Here is a 16,714-nt window from a genome sequence, read left to right as displayed (position 1 = left end):
TCACCACAAAGTTAAGCCAGGAAGAATGCAACGAAGAATGCAACACCCTAATCAGACCATAACATGTAAGGAGATTGAAAGAGCGCAAAAATGTCTTTTGAGAAAAAAATTACAACACAAAAGAAAACTGCCCAGATTTAGATGGACCCACAAAAGAATTCTACCAGACCTTCATAGAAGATTCATATTCAATACTTATTTTATTAAATCATGGAAGCAGAAGGTATACTTTCAGACTCTTTCTATGAAACCAGTATTACTCTAATAAGAAACCAAGTAAAAATAACAAAAGCCAAAACTAGTGGCCAATATACCTGATGAATGTAGACTTAAAAAATATCCTCTATAAAATACTTACAAACCAAATATAGGCATTTATCAAAGGATCATCCTCTATGATCAAGTTGACTTTTTCAGGAGATGCAGGGGTGGTTTAGCATATATAAATCAATAAATGTAATAAATAGTATAAATGAACTTAAATATAATAGTCACATAATCATATCAATAGATGTAGAAAAGGCTGCTGATAAAAATCCAACATGTCCACATGATAAAAGTCCTGGAGGGAGTAGGATTGAAGGGAACATGCAGAGTAATAAAGGATCAATGAAATATGACAAACCCACAGCCAAATTATTCTGAATGGAGAAAAACAAGAAACAAGCCTACTAAAATTAGAAATGAGACAGGGCTGCCACTATCCCCACCCTTCGTGCCAATGTAACACTTGAAGCACTAGCTACAGAAATAAGTTAAGAGAAGGAAATTAAAGGGACACAAATAGAAAACTCGAAAGTTAAGTTATCCTTACCTGTAGATGATAGCATTCATTATACATATGAGATTCTGAAAATTCCACAGTAAACTTTTAGACGTGATCAACAATTTCAGCGAACTGAAAGGGTACCAAATCAGCTTACAAAAATCAGTAGACTTTTCTCTACACTGACAAAAGCTTTTAAGAAAAAAATCATGGACACACTCCCACTAATGATAGCTTCAAACATGTCTGGGAATAAACCTAATTAAAGAGGTTAGACCTGTACAATGAAACCTTTTAAATATCTGCAGACAGAGACAGACAGTAGGACAGAAAGATCTCCAATGCTCATAGACTGGTAGGATTAATATTGTGATAATGGCCATCATAACAAAACAACTTATAGATTCAATGCAATTCCAATAATAGTCCCAAGAACATTCTTAACAGAAATAGAAAAAAACTTCTCAGTATTCACATGTAAACACAAAGGACCGGGACAGCCAGTCAATCCTGAGTGAAAGAAGCAATGCTGAGGGTTTGCCATACCACATTTTGAGCTATTTTATAGAGCTATGCAGATGAAAACAGTATGGTATTAACACAAAAACAGATATTTAGATCAATGGGACAAAACAGAAGGCCAAAACCACAGGACTCCACAACATTGTAGCTAATGAAAGCTGACCAAATTACGGTGTTGGGGCAATTGGATGTCCACATATACAAGAATAAAGCTGGACTGGGAACAATCACCCTGCACAGAAATCTGCTCCAAATGGGTGAAAGTTCCATATGAAATCTGAAATGCTGAAATCAGAAGAAAACATAAGCAGTGCTCCACCAGATATAAAAACCTTCTGAACAGGACTCCATTTGTTTGGAAATTAAGACCAACAATTGACAGGCAAGACTCCATAAAATAACATTGCCTCTCTACAACAGAGGAAATAATTGAATAAATAGGGAACCCCACAGAATGAGCACATTTGCTAACTATACATCTGATAAGAGGATTGACATCCAGAATATTCATAGAACTCAGAAAAGAAAGAATCAAGAAAGCAAATGACTCAATTAACAAAACGGGCTACAAAGTTCTCAGAAGAAGAAACAAAAATGACTAAGGAATACCTAACTTTCAAAATATTTCCTAGTCAGAGAAATGCAAATTCCAACTTCTCTTGGAGCTTGTCTTTCGCTAGCCAGGATGGCTAAGATAAGGACACATTTGGGAATAAGTATTGGGAAAGTTGTGAGGAAAGGGGGACCCTCATTCATTGTTGGGCTTAGAAAACCATCCAGCTACTCTGGAAATCAGAGTAGAAAATGCTTTAAAAGTTGAAACTGACTTGGCTATGTCATTTCTTGATAAATAACAAAAGGACTCAATACCCTACTCATAAGAGTTTTTGTTCAGCCATGTTCATTCCTGCTGTATTCACAACAGCTAGGGAATGAAATCAACATAAATATCCTACCGATGGACAATAAAATGTGGTATATGTACACACTGGAATTATAATTAGCTGGTAAGACAAATGAAATTATGAAATTTGAGGGTAAGTGATGGAACTGGAGCCTATACTGAATGAGGTGACCAGATCCAAATAGATTTGAGTATATAACCTGACATTTCTGAAGAAGTCAGGGAAATAGGGAGGGGAAGAGCGGGAGATAGAGCAGAGCAGGAGGAAATGTGCCATAAAGGGAATGATGGGAAAATAGAGATGGGTGGGAATTTAACAGGAGAAGAGGGGATGCTGATACAGGAGGAGAGAGAAGAAGCAGAGAGATGTTTGATAAGGCCATAGGGCAACATGTTGTTTAGTACTTAATGTGTGTGTGTGTGTGTGTGTGTGTGTGTGTGTGTGTGTGTGTGTGTGTGTGTGTGTGTGTTTTAAATGCAGTTAGTTAGGGCAGATGAGGTAATGATATTGCTCACACGAACACAAGAACCCTGTACTATCTAACAAAAATCCAGTTTCAGGAACAGAGAACTTCCCATTGAGTTGTTGGTCAGAGTACATGTGTTTTCCGACACCAAATCTGCTATTGGTAATGCCATTACTCTCGCTTGCCTTCCAGTAGTTGACTGTAAAACCCTGTTGTCACACACTTCAGATAGAGGAATTTTAGGAGTTAAGCTGGAATAGACATTGAAGCCACCTCTCAGAGGACTAGTTCTATAGTATCAAAAGGTGCTCCAAGCTGCCACGGGAGAGGAGCAGCCTATAGTAATCTAACCCATCTGTAAAGCCTATGTCTGATGACAATGATCAGCCCAGCAAAATATCTGCATGGTGTGATATTGGCACCTTTGTCTTGGGGATAACCATCAGCAGTCTAATTAGACCCAATAGGAAGGAACTCATGCTTGGTACTGTAACCTAGACAACTGCCTAGAGCTGGAGAGCTCATAGGCCTGGCGTGAGAACCTACTACTTCCATTTTTCTAATCTAATATAAATTTTAACTATATTAAAATCAAATCTTATCTTCATACCCACAGATAAGTATAGCTCTCATCTCCCATCAAACAAGCTTTTTCTTCAGCACATTCTGACCAGTATAAAGATTCAAACTGGTGAAACTTCAGAAGAAAATGGGCTGTGGGTTGCCCATTCCATATTGTATATCAGCAATACAATTTATATATCTAATACTTGAGGAAAATCACAGAACTGGGGACATAAATGTGGTAAGAGCCAAAGGCCCAAAACGTCTCTTGTTAGATCATGTCCTCTGTCATTCCAGGAATAATGCATCCATGAAATCTCAACAGTGTGACTGCTTGAACAAGAATAGGATAATGATAGTACTCATTGATATTTCAATGTGAACAGGGGATCGCATATGAGCTGACTTCCACATGAAGAGCTACAGGCGGTCAATGGCTGCTGACAGAGGGAGAATTAATTTCTTCTAGAGATAAGCTCCCACATGAAATGTCCAATCCCAGGTGGTCAACTCTCTGGACATGTACTTAAAAGCAATAATAAATGGATTTGAGCTCTCTCTCTCTCTCTCTCTCTCTCTCTCTCTCTCTCTCTCTCTCTCTCTCTCTGTGTGTATGTGTGTGTGTGTGTGTGTGTGTGTGTGTGTGTGAGAGAGAGAGAGAGAGAGAGAGAGAGAGAGAAAGAGAGAATACTTATTTATATTTATCTACATGTAACAATATTAAAGAGACCATGAATTAGGAGGAGGGGAGGAGTATGGGAGGATAATGTAGACATAAAGTGTCATTCTAGAAAGTTCTCAAACAAATTACATAACAGTAGTAAAACCAAAACCGCTTTCCTTGAGCTGTAGATATGACTGGGCAGTAAAGAACACTTGTTGCTCTCGCAGAGGCTCTACTTTGCTTCTCAGCACCCACACCTAGTGGCTCACAACCACCTATAATTCCATGTTCAGCAAACCTAGTGCCCTCTACTGGCCTCTCAGTACCATAGGCATTTCACACAGTGTTCATACATATGTGTGGGCAAAACTCTTATATACATAAAATAAAAATATGTAACATTTTCCCTGAGTTGATTATGGAGAAAAGGCAGAAGTAATGAACCGTCCGATTACTACCCCTCAGAATTATCATCGTTCATGACTTACATCGTCTTTCTGCTACTAAGGTGAACTTGACGTCTGGCTTCTTCTCTGTCAGGATATTATAATCAGATCCCCACTCAGAAACTGCTGTGAAGCTCAGAGTGTAAGCATTGTGAACGGCTTCTCTTTGAGTCACCCACCATGTAAGGTGACATGTCCCCATTCTATTGTTCCTCCAACCCCTTGCGTGCTACTTGATTTTGTCACCTTGACACTAGCTAGACTCAGTTGGAAGAGGGAGCCTCAACTGGGAAAACGCTCCCCTTATATTTTCCTCTAGACAAGTCTGTGGGGCATTTTCTTGATTAATACTGTGAGCACCTTTGGGCTGGTGGTCCTGGGTGCGGTAAGAAAGAAGGTTGAACAAACCACGAGGAACAAGCCAGTAAGTAGTACTCTTGTAAGACTTCTGTTTTAGCTCTTGCCATGCTTAAGTTTCTTGCCCTGGATTCCCTCAGTGATTGACTGTTACCTGGAAGTTGAAGATAAAAGAAAATCTTTTCTCCCCAGGTCGTTTTTGGCCAGGGTGTTTTATCACAGTAATAGAAACCCTAAGACAACTTCTAAGAGGCTGTCTGAAGACTGAGGGAGATGCCTCTCCCACCCTGAAGTCATGTGCTTCTTGACCCCTAAAGTCAAGTATAATCAAGGCTTTAGATGCTCAAGGTATGGTATGTTCAAAGTGGAAATGAAGCTAGTATTAGCATGTTAGTAACTTCACATCCAGTGAAATAAAATAGTAATAAAAATTCTGTATATAGTTAAGTCTAATAATGATATAGGAAGAAAATAAAACAGAAAACACCTGACCCAATTGAACCTCTTCAAGTAAGAAACATTTGAAAATTAGATTTTAGGTTTAGGCTGATATTGGCCTGAACGTGATTTTAGTGTGCAAGGAGGGGGTAGAAGACATCCATCCAGAAGTGCCAAATACAGTAGTGAGCAAACTACCACCCAGATCCACCCCCTGTGCTTTCTGGGCGTGGTGGTGTACGGCTTTAAGCCTATCATTTTCCAAGTGCTGTGTGAAGAATGTGGTTCACTGATTTTCTTCTCAACTAAAGAAGACAGGTACCTTTAACTTTACCTCGAATCATGACTGAACGCATTATCCACTTGCTCGTGCGAAGGACCTTGGGATTGCCTTGGTTTTTTCCGTATCACATCAGCATCCTGTCTTAAGTTCTGGTGTTTCCCCTTTCATCGCGTGGATCTAAGTGTGCCCTGTAAGTTAGTGGTCCGGCTGTGCTCCTCTGATCTTGTCAAAGAAAGGCCAGGTGCTGGCAGCGGCCTGGTACCTTCGTGCACTTCCCTCTTTATGTGAAGTTCTTCCACAGGTGAACCCCCGTGTCCTCAAGTGCCATCTCCATCTCTCCTTTCCAACAGTCCTATGTACTGTAGCAGCCCGCCACACTCCTGTCCCTGTGCTTCTTTTATCAAGCGCCCCCTTTCCATTCCCCCATTGCACGCATCGCCCTCACATGTGCTCCTGTGATTGTCATGCTTCCTCCCCAGGCTACTCCCCTCGAGCCAATGACCTGTGACTCCAAGCCAGTTCTTTGCTTACTTTTTTTTTTCATTTTATTTTATTTTATTTTTAATTTTAATTAATTTATTTACATCAAGCACTGCCCCCCTCCCGGCTCCCTCTCTCAGAGATCCTCCATCCATCCCTCCTCCCCTTCTCCTCCGAGAGAGTAGGGGCCTCCCTGGGTATCCTCCCGCCCTGGCACGTCACCACACACCACTTTTAGACTTGGTCCCTTTGATGCTTAGCAGTTTATGCTTTACCTTGATGTAGTTTCCTTCCGATTTCTGCTGTTTGAGGATTTAGAGCTTATGTCTATGAGATGATCACTTGCATTAGCTTTGGAAGAATTTTGATTATGACTTCTTCAACTATTTTCCCCATTATTCCTACCCGCCTCTCATTCCAAGGGTACGAATAGATGGAACTTAGCCTCCCTAACTTTGCTTTGAGGCTACATTCACTTTCAAGTGTTTTCCCCTTGTACTTCTCTTCTAAGCTAGCTTCTTTTTTTTTTTTATTAACTTGAGTATTTCTTATATACATTTCGAGTGTTATTCCCTTTCCCGGTATCCGGGCAAACATCCCCTTCCCCCCTCCCCTTCTTTATGGGTGTTCCCCTCCCCATCCTCCCCCCATTGCTGCCCTCCCCCCAACAGTCTAGTTCACTGGGGGTTCAGTCTTAGCAGGACCTAGGGCTTCCCCTTCCACTGGTGCTCTTACTAGGATATTCATTGCTACCTATGAGGTCAGAGTCCAGGGTCAGTCCATGTATAGTCTTTAGGTAGTGGCTTAATCCCTGGAAGCTCTGGTTGCTTGGCATTGTTGTACATATGGGGTCTCGAGCCCCTTCAAGCTCTTCCAGTTCTTTCTCTGATTCCTTCAACGGGGGTCCTATTCTCAGTTCAGTGGTTTGCAGCTGGCATTCGCCTCTGTATTTGCTGTATTCTGGCTGTGTCTCTCAGGAGCGATCTACATCCGGCTCCTGTCGGCCTGCACTTCTTTGCTTCATCCATCTTGTCTAATTGGGTGGCTGTATATATATGGGCCACATGTGGGGCAGGCTCTGAATGGGTGTTCCTTCAGTCTCTGTTTTAATCTTTGCCTCTCTCTTCCCTGCCAAGGGTATTCTTGTTCCCCTTTTAAAGAAGGAGTGAAGCATTCACATTTTGATCATCCGTCTTGAGTTTCATTTGTTCTAGGCATCTAGGGTAATTCAAGCATTTGGGCTAATAGCCACTTATCAATGAGTGCATACCATGTGTGTTTTTCTGTGATTGGGTTACCTCACTTAGGATGATATTTTCCAGTTCCAACCATTTGCCTATGAATTTCATAAAGTCATTGTTTTTGATAGCTGAGTAATATTCCATTGTGTAGATGTACCACATTTTCTGTATCCATTCCTCTGTTGAAGGGCATCTGGGTTCTTTCCAGCTTCTGGCTATTATAAATAAGGCTGCGATGAACATAGTGGAGCACGTGTCTTTTTTATATGTTGGGGCATCTTGTGGGTATATGCCCAAGAGAGGTATAGCTGGATCCTCAGGCAGTTCAATGTCCAATTTTCTGAGGAACCTCCAGACTGACAGGACCTGTGAATTAGGAGCAGGATGTAGCAGGCTAGGGGAGGTGGCACATGGCTTTAATCTCAGTATTCAGCAGGCAGAGACAGGAGAAGGCCAACCTGGTCTACACGGGGAGTTTGAAGCTAGCCACGGCTACATAGTGAAATCCTGTGTTAAACAAGAAAATAAAAATAAAAAATAAAAAAAAACAAGCCCCGTGCTCTAAAGTAGTTGGAAAAATGCCACAAAAGATTATTTCATACCACTTTAGAATTATGGAAAATCCCTAGTCAATACCCATCAGCACTTTGTTGGACAGTTCCAACTGATCAAGGCCTGTAAGGCTACCTGTAATCTATGTCTGTAACTATGAGTGACATTTGAATATAGCCACTGCCCTGCACACAAATCTCAGAGTCTGTCCCATACTTAATTCTTTGCAAAGAAAGCTTTCCAGTTCTTGCTTACAGTAAAGGTCCATTATGTCCAGGCGTGATGACCGTTATCACACAATTTATTCTGAAAATATTTGCACCATATTAATATGTCGAAGCATTATGCTACTCTCCCCCTGAGCTGATGTGTTGACTGTGTCACTTGCAAACTTTCCCCAGGTCTTAAATAATGAACCCGTGCGTTTAAAAATGAGAAACACAATAACTTTCCTATGATTATATGCTTCCATTTAACTGATCATTTCTGTTGAACAATTTTTGCCTTTAAAAACTGGTTACCTGCATTTAAAAATGTAACAAAGGTTAAACTCTGATTTTGACATGCAGAGATTTTAATCAGCATTCATTAACTATTCAGGGCCATTAACAAAGCATGCTTATTTAACATGCATGAATTCATGGGCAGTGGGTGTACCTAATCTCATGGCATTTTTATAACCTTAGAAAATAAAAGGCAGGGATGCAGACTTCCCCATCATAGGAGCCTTTGTGTGAGTTTTCTTTGACTACTGGAAGTGAAGAATGGAACTCCTAGTTGGGTGTGAAGAGTTGACTTTGTGAGGTTGGTTATAGACACAGGTTCCAACTGATAAACCATTTGGACAGGACAGGGCACTTTTGGGTCCTTTGGTGGCATAAGGTCTAATGCTCACTAGTTTTGTTTGTTTTAGGTGACCCGGTAGCAGACACAGAAGTGTTTGACTCCGAGGGGCATCAGGATGCAGAGCTGTGCTGTGTGGATTACCAGACGAGTGAGAGCTCAACCTCGGAACTCCCTCAGGAGTTCGTAGCTGCAGTATGAGCATTGTAGAAAGTGGCATTTACATGACTGTCCCTGGTTCTCTGCTCCGTGATCTCATCAAACTGAACTACTGCTGCAGGTGACCACTCAACTGACGTGCTACCTGGACCTCCAAAGGAGCCCAGCACAAGACATGCTGGAGGGGACATCGGAGGTGCCAACGTGGAGTAGTGCTGGGAGAGCCTGGCTCTTCTCATTCTCCTTTTCCCAAGGAACATGGACAGGAAGCACAAAGGGACCCAGGCTGTTCCTTTAATTGTGTCCTTTAGACATTGTGCAGAAGGCATGACGGGAGTCTAAATGACAGAAGACTTGGCTCACATACGTGTGTTATAGATTAAAGAACTCAAATTATCTGGTGCAGAAAATTCATTATATGAACTTTGGAGAGTGGAAGGACTCGTTGGGTTACTATGTGTGCATTTGGATTTTTTACTTTTGATAACTTCACATGTTTATCCTCTTAGTTCCATTCCTACTTTAGCGGAGATGCAGCAGAAGCTTTTTAACCCTGGTACACTGGCGGCTGAGTTCTAAGGAAAGCATAGTAGCACCAGGGTTTTATAACCAAAGCTTTCTCATGACATATTCACAAAGGAACTTAAACCTGCTGGAGTTTTTATGGCTTGAGAGTAACCAGATAGGAAGATCATTTAAGACATAGGACAGTCTCTGTTTAGAGGAAGGGTGATTTCTTAGATCCACTTTATGCCAATTCTATGGAAATATTTGAATTATCTCCTAGAAGGAGTCTTTAAATGCTAACTATTCACATTACAGTTGATGTGAGCCTAACAGGGACCCTTCTGTACCCACTTGTCAGCTTTCTTACTTCTTTAAATGCTTAGTAAAACCTCAGTCATCTTCCCTCCTATTTTGGTGATTTCATAGATTACTGCCATGCAGAAACATAAGAAACAGAGAAACTGGCCCAGGTTTGAAATGAGACGTTATTCATGTACTCGAATCTGTAATGTGGGATTGATTGTATGTATTAAGAAATGTTGACAGTATACTTGCTACACCGACTGTCTGTCCTTTCGAAATTACAAGGAAAGATCGGTTCTATTATGTTGTCTACAGTGCTGTCAATTATTTGATTTTATTCTCACAGAAGAAGTGGAAATGGGTGCTACCTATTTATTGCTTAGACTTTGACTTAAATTTGACTGACTGGGTGCCTAACCAGAATAGTTATTCTCATGTGACTAAGTAAAATGTCACTCTGTTGATGGCATAACGATCTTGTGATTATTTATTTGGTCCCTTAAGATTTTGTGGTCATGACACGAGCTTGCAAATGTTCCTTTAAACGTAAATATGAAATTGGGTTACTTTAAATTTAACTTGGGGATATGACTAATATAGGTCACTACTTTATTTTGTCTCCAGTATTTGCAGCTTTAGAAAAGGAGCATTGAGAACCCAGTGGATATCAGTAAGGCTTGGATAGATTCTTGATGTCCTGTGTGTCCTCTGCTGTCACGAGCATAAGACCTTCCACTGTTAAAGAGCTTTAGAAAGGTAAAGAGACTTTGCAGTGCATGAAGCACTGTGTTAGTTTGTAACCCTCACATTTGATCTTCTACCAGAAAGCAGAATGAGCGATAAGGCACTACTTTACCTTGGGGAACTAAACTATTTCCAGGGAATAAATGCTCCATTAGGGAAAATGGAAGGCCTGGAAAATACTGTCCCTTCCATTATTGTTCTTTTCTGTAGTTCCAAAGTGAGCCCTGAACTGGAGCTTTGAGGCTCATCCTAATGTTATCATTCCCCTTTCTATAGGAAAGGTGGTTGGAGACATTTCTGTGTTTCCACAAAATTTAGAATCAGGTTTCCAAGGGAGTGATGTGGCTTTAATCAAATGTCCTTCAGGTAGTTCTTAAGTTTATTTTGTTGTTGTTTTTTGTTTTTGTTTTTGTTTTTTGTTTTTTTTGTTTTAGAATCTTAAAACACACAGCTACCCATCTAGTGACGTACATGAAGCCCAAGTTTAACACAACCAGACAACCAGTGACCAGTGTGGTCGTACAGCGTTCTCTCATGTTCAGATGTGATGTTCCACATGAATAGACCTTTTCATTGCCTGCACTTGGAAAGGAAAGAGCATTAAGTTCAAGTCTAACCCGCCCTGTGATTGTCTTGACTTACTGTGATATTTCTTCATCCCTATACAAATGATTCCTGGGAGATCTTTTGGAATAGTTCCATTTTATTGAGGATTTCAGACCTAGCGATAGTGGACTTGGTCAAATTCACATAGCTAGTTCTTATAGCAAAAGTAAGAGAATGAGGGGCTGTGATAAAATACAGAAAATTGCAGATTCCGTTTTCTCTGAGAACTTTCAAAGTATCACAGATTGTTCTGCATTACAACTGTCATGGGCATGGATTAGCGTTAGCATCTGGCTGTGCCTGGCCATGTTTGTACCTGGGTTAGAAATGTTTGCAATCGATGCCTGTATACTTTGTTACCATCTAATAAGTGTTAACAAGCTGAGAGTGATAAAATGCTAACATTAAAAAGTGAGAAATATTCATAGCTAGTTTTCTCCCCCAGTTGAAGTAACTAGTCTTTGTTAGTTAAAAGGCAATTGTTAGTTTCAGAGAGTATTACACATACTGAATTACCATGTGACTATGCTTGGCTAGAGGCTGCCTATAAGATTACAGACTAATGTATCCACTGGCCCATTACCAGTTTTGGACAGAACCTAGCATATGGTGGTGGCATAAGTGTTAATAGGTATGCCCCTCCCCGCCTACATTCATCATCACATAGCTAGCTTCCCTCTGCATTTTTGCAGATCCTCTTACATTTACTACCATGAGAAATTGCTGTTATGTAAGTCTGAAGCCAAACTCCTGAAAATGGCAACAGGACCCAGCTCAGCACCAATGTCTATTTCTCAAATGGCCTCTACAGAGCTGGGAGCTAATTCTGCATATGATTGTGGACTATCAGGGGGCCTCAGGATGGAGCCAATGCCAGCTCATGACCTCTACCACCATATACGACCTCTGAAATGAGAGATGCACGATTCAGAGCTGTATGTCAAGTATGTGGACTCTTACACACTAGAGGCTGCCAAGCTGAGACTCGGGTCAAGTATGGCTGGCTTGTTTGTGTAAATACAAAATTATCAAAACCCAGCCAATCCATTTTCTTATATATATATATTATCCCTGGATACTGCTGCCCTACAAAAGCAGAATAAACTGTCTGTAGCAAATATTTTATGATAAGCAAGGTCTAAAACATTCACTCTCTGGGTCATTGCAGAAGAAGCATTCCAATCCTCGTTATATGTAATCCAAAGGCAGGACCCTTCAAACTGAGTTCCCCTGAACAGTGCAGGATAGAAGCAAAAGGCTCAAGTGCTGTGGGCAAACAAGAGGCTTTGAATAATGCTTCTGCTGTTTATTCCTGTTTTTTCATTAATTATTTTATTTATTTCACATTTCAAATGTGTCCCCCTTCCTGGTCCTCCCTCCATGAGCACTCCATCCCCTTCTCCCTCCCTTTTACCTCTAAGAAGGTGCTCTCCCACCCACCCATCCACTCCTACCGCACCCTCTAGTATTCCCCTTCTCTGGGGCATCAAGTCTCTACAGGACCAGATGCTGACCTCCCACTAAGGCCAGACAAGGCGACCCTTGGATACATCTGTAGCAGTAGCCATGGACCAGCCCATACATGTTCTTTGGTTGGTGGTTTAGTCCCTGGAAGGTCTGAGGGGTCTGGTTAGTTGATATTGTTGTTCTTCCTATGGGGTTGCAAACCCCCTCAGCTCCTTCGGTCTTTCCTCAAACTCTTGCCTAGGGGTCACTGAGCTCAGTCCAATGCTTCATTATCAGTATCCGCATCTGTGTCAGTCAGCTGCTGGTAGAGCCTCTCAGATTCCTAAGGTTTTATACTTTCTAAATCTTAGTTTCCTGAGAGAGGAACAATGAGACTACTTATCATCCACCTATTGCCCTTCTGTCTTAAAGAATGGTTGGGACGTTTCAAAAAAAAAGCACCTTTTTAGTGTGGCTATGGAGTCAAAAGTCATAATGATGGCATCTGCAAAAGCCTCGACACACTGTACGCTGTGAGGAGCAGCATGTGCTTCAGACTCAGGCCACCAAGACGTGGTGGGTCCTGCTTTTAAATAACACGCCCTCAGTGTAACTGATCTAGGCCTGTGGGAGCAAGGACTGACTCTGGAGGAAAAGGCCTGGGTCCCTGTTTTATGTGGTTGTATTAGGTACTAAGTCTAAAGCCCAGCACGTACCAGGTGAGCAGTCCACTGTTTCCATTAAGAACCCAGTGGCCTCAAAGCTCCATCTCGCAACAGAATGGCAAACAAACTTCAATGTGCCTTTTCACATAATTTTAGCCAAAAGGCAGAAACTAAATCAACACACCATTTAGGAGGGTACGAGCCATATTCAAACCACAGCAACCTCAGTTTTTGTTAAAAAAAAAATACCATAACCAACCATGGTAGTTAGAAAAATAAACCCCAGAAACAAAACAGACATATCCTTACATGATTAACTTCCTACAGACAGAAAACCACATGGCCCTTTCTTAAAACTGAGGCCTGCCCCCTAAAGGCTCACAGCTCACAGAAGCCTGGGCACAGACACGACAAGGCACTCCAGCATTTTCTCCTTCTGCCAAAGTTCATTCAAACTTTGAGGCGGTGAAGGAAAGGCAAGTTAGAGCAGTGGTTTTCAACCTGTGGGTCATGACACCCCTGGGGGTTCAAACAACTCTTTCCCAGGGGTGGCTTAAGAGAACACAGATATTTATATCACAATTCATAATAGTAGAAAAATTACAGTTATGAAGTAGCAGTGAAAATAACTTTATGGTTTGGGTCACCACAATAAGAGGAACTGTATTAAAGGGGCACAGCATTGGGAATGTTGAGAACCACTGAGCTAGAGGGACAGCCCAGGCAGTAAAGCTTCCCTGTGACCTTGGCTGCCAATCTGGCAGACAGGCAGGAGGGACACAAATTATCCTGATTTGAGTCTGGACTGAGAATATGAGGTACAAAACAAGCACCATCTCTGTTCTTTCAAGTTCACCCTTTAAAGCATCCACTTGGATCCAGCTTCCCCATGAAAGGAAACAATCATTTCGGGTTACAAAGTAATCTTGTAAACAGAAACTTTGGACAAAAGAGCCCTGTAAATAATGGATGAGCACTTACTGAAGTATGTTGGGCAGTCCTCACAGTATTGATTCAGGGCTGTGAACAAAACAGGCTCTGCGAGCTCTTCCTTCAGTCTCTTCCTCTCCTGTTTGGAGCCATCAATATTCACAGCCCACTCCCGTGCTAGGAATATATAACTAGGCAATCCTTGCCTTTTGTGTTGGGGCTTTTGCTCTCTGTAGATCAGTTCTCTGACCCATCTTTAATCACCACCTTTGATTCTTTTAATGAGGAGTTATCTAAATAGTTCAAGACACTGAATTATTAATTTAATAACTGTAATTAACCACCAGGAAATGGAAGTGAGTAAATGGTCTTCAATCGTCTAATTTCAAACCTGAAATGCAACTCTCAATCATGAGATTTGGTCTCTGAAATCTCCTGCCTTCTTTAAATTTCATGTTCAACTCTCTCTCTCTCTCTCTCTCTCTCTCTCTCTCTTCCCCCCCATAACTCCCCCTATCTCAGATACATATGCATACACTTTTACCCACCCACCATCTACATGCACACACACACATGCACACCTGTGCACATGTGCACAAGCACACATGCATGCACACACACACATGCACTAGCCCATTTATAAACATTATAGAAAATACAGTTTATTCTTCAGATTTCAGCAGTATAACAACTGAAAAGGAAGTATTTAAGATGATTATTCATAGAGCTAGGTCAGTTGGTCATCTAAATTAACTTTTCTTCTAAGCACGAGGAACTGAGTTTGAATCCTCAGAACCCATGTAAAAAGCATGTATATGCATGCGCACATGCATGTGCCCACATATATACACATAGGTTACTTCTAGGTTCTCACACAATAAAGGGAAATGCATAGGTTGGCTCAGTGGGGCCCATGGTTGAAACAAGAATCAGGGCCATGCTTTGGAATATTTAAATATTTATGAGTGCCGTGTCTGACAGAAGACTGAAACTGATTCTTTATGTCACAGTAAAGAAACTGGGGCAAAGCCACAAACTCTCAGCTTGTGGAAAACTTACAAGTATCAAAACTGTCAAAGACAGAAAAGTTGGTATCAGATACTGGGGCACGCTGTTTCAATCACTGTCTCTCCCGATTCAGCACAGAAGCACAGACGGGTAGGTGCTGGAGTGAGGACTTTAAATCACCTTGCCTGGATTCCCCAAGGGAAGTCACTCCCTCTACAGAGAGCTGCTGCAAGTGTACAGGTGCCTTTGATGCAGCACCTGGGCCAGGTCAGACAGACGGAAGAAGACAGGGCTTTGGATGGGTTTGGGGAGGGCTCTCATTTCAGTTCTGATTAGACACAAGACTCATCTGAGACCTCTCCCATTTGCAACTTAATTCATCTTTATGTGACTCAAAGAGACGCATGACAGCTTCTCTTCTCATTTCTGATACAGCAGATGGATAAAGGCAATGAGTGTCAAGTAGAGAGGGCTGTTGAGACTCAGAAGGCAAAGATTTCCAGTAAGAAAATATAAAATTGACATGACCACTTTAAAACCCACCCCCCCTCTCTCTGCGCGCGCGCGTGCACGCGCGCGTGTGTGTGTGTGTGTGTGTCTTTTTCTCCACACAAACTTCATATGAAGTGGGATGGGGATATAGCTCATCCAGTAAAGTGCAACAACAGGCATAAAGTCCTTGACTTTGATCCCCAAGATACTCATAAAAAGCGGGGTGCAATAGTGTGTACTTGTAATCCTAGCACTGGGGAGGTAGAGACAGGCAGTTCCCTAGGGTTTGTTGGTCAGTCAGTGTAGCCTACTTAGTGAGCCTGGGCCAAAAAGACTTGCCTATGTCAAAAACTTTGACAGGGCTGGGGAGATGGCTCTGTGGTGAAGTGCTTTCCTGATAAGCATGAGGGCCTGAATTCAGACCTCAGCACATACATAAAGCCAGGCACTATAGCAGGTATCTATAACCTTCACTATGGTAGCTATCTATAACCTTAAAGGTGGGGGTATCCAGAGACAGGTGGATCCTGAGTCTCACTGGCCTGCCAATTTACCTTGATTGTGAGATCTAGGTTCAGTGAGAGACCCTGTCTCAAAAAATAAGGTGGAAAGCTGTGGAAGACATCTGCTGTTGATGTCTGGCCACTTCACACATATGCAGGAATGAGTGGACCACACACAGATGTGGGAACACATCCACATAGAGTAGACCACACACAGACATGAGCACATATATGCATGGAGCAGACCACACACAGATATGGGTACACATACACACAAACAAAAAGTGGGTAGTTCTAAATAGACACCTAAGATTTTTTTTTCTAGGCAAGCATACATACACGTCACACCTCACATATAGCAAACCACACAGACCCCAAAGAAAGGTTAAACTGGGAATTGTATTTATTTCTATGAGCAAGCTACTAGAATCCATATCCATAAAGCTTTTCAAAAGCATAAGTGAGCCCTCCTCCAATCCAGTTTCATGTCTTTGGAACTTGGTGGCCCTGCTTCTTGCCAGATACCCCACAGCTATCACAAATGGCATCGACCCAGGTAAGCTACCTGTGCTCTCTGCCTTCCCCTTCATTCTAGCCTCCCTAGATGGCCCCTAATCCTGTAGCTACTGATATCCTCAGATCCATTCCTTGTTCATCTCTATTCCTTTGGGATTCACCATTGACCCCAGACCTACTTCCTACCAGGGACTCATTGTTGTCACCACAGGTGATATACCCAGGTAGGATATTTTGCTCTCCTTTTCCTCCTACTTTGCTCAAGTCATTTGTGTCATATTCAACCTCTAGGTCTTGCCCAGATAGAT

The 16,714-nt window shown here is 41.8% G+C and overlaps 1 protein-coding gene across 3 annotated transcripts in view; it reads left to right on the top strand.

Moving 5' to 3' along the window:
* Window positions 1-9,968, top strand: part of Tafa4 (TAFA chemokine like family member 4) — a 233,082-nt gene extending 223,114 nt beyond the window's left edge. For 2 of the 3 annotated variants that reach the window (NM_001443712.1, NM_001134700.1), the window contains 1 exon segment: window positions 8,598-9,965. In NM_001443712.1, coding sequence (NP_001430641.1) covers window positions 8,598-8,609 — 12 coding nt within the window. In that variant the 3' untranslated portion in view covers window positions 8,610-9,965. 3 annotated transcript variants of the gene reach the window in all.
* Window positions 9,969-16,714: the final 6,746 nt, after the last annotated feature.

This window comes from Rattus norvegicus, chromosome 4 (genome assembly GCF_021556685.1).
Source record: "Rattus norvegicus strain SHRSP/BbbUtx chromosome 4, alternate assembly SHRSP_T2T, whole genome shotgun sequence".
NCBI lineage: Eukaryota > Metazoa > Chordata > Mammalia > Rodentia > Muridae > Rattus > Rattus norvegicus.
The sequence above is the reverse complement of the archived record's forward strand: the minus strand, read 5'-3'. Positions and strand labels throughout refer to the sequence as shown.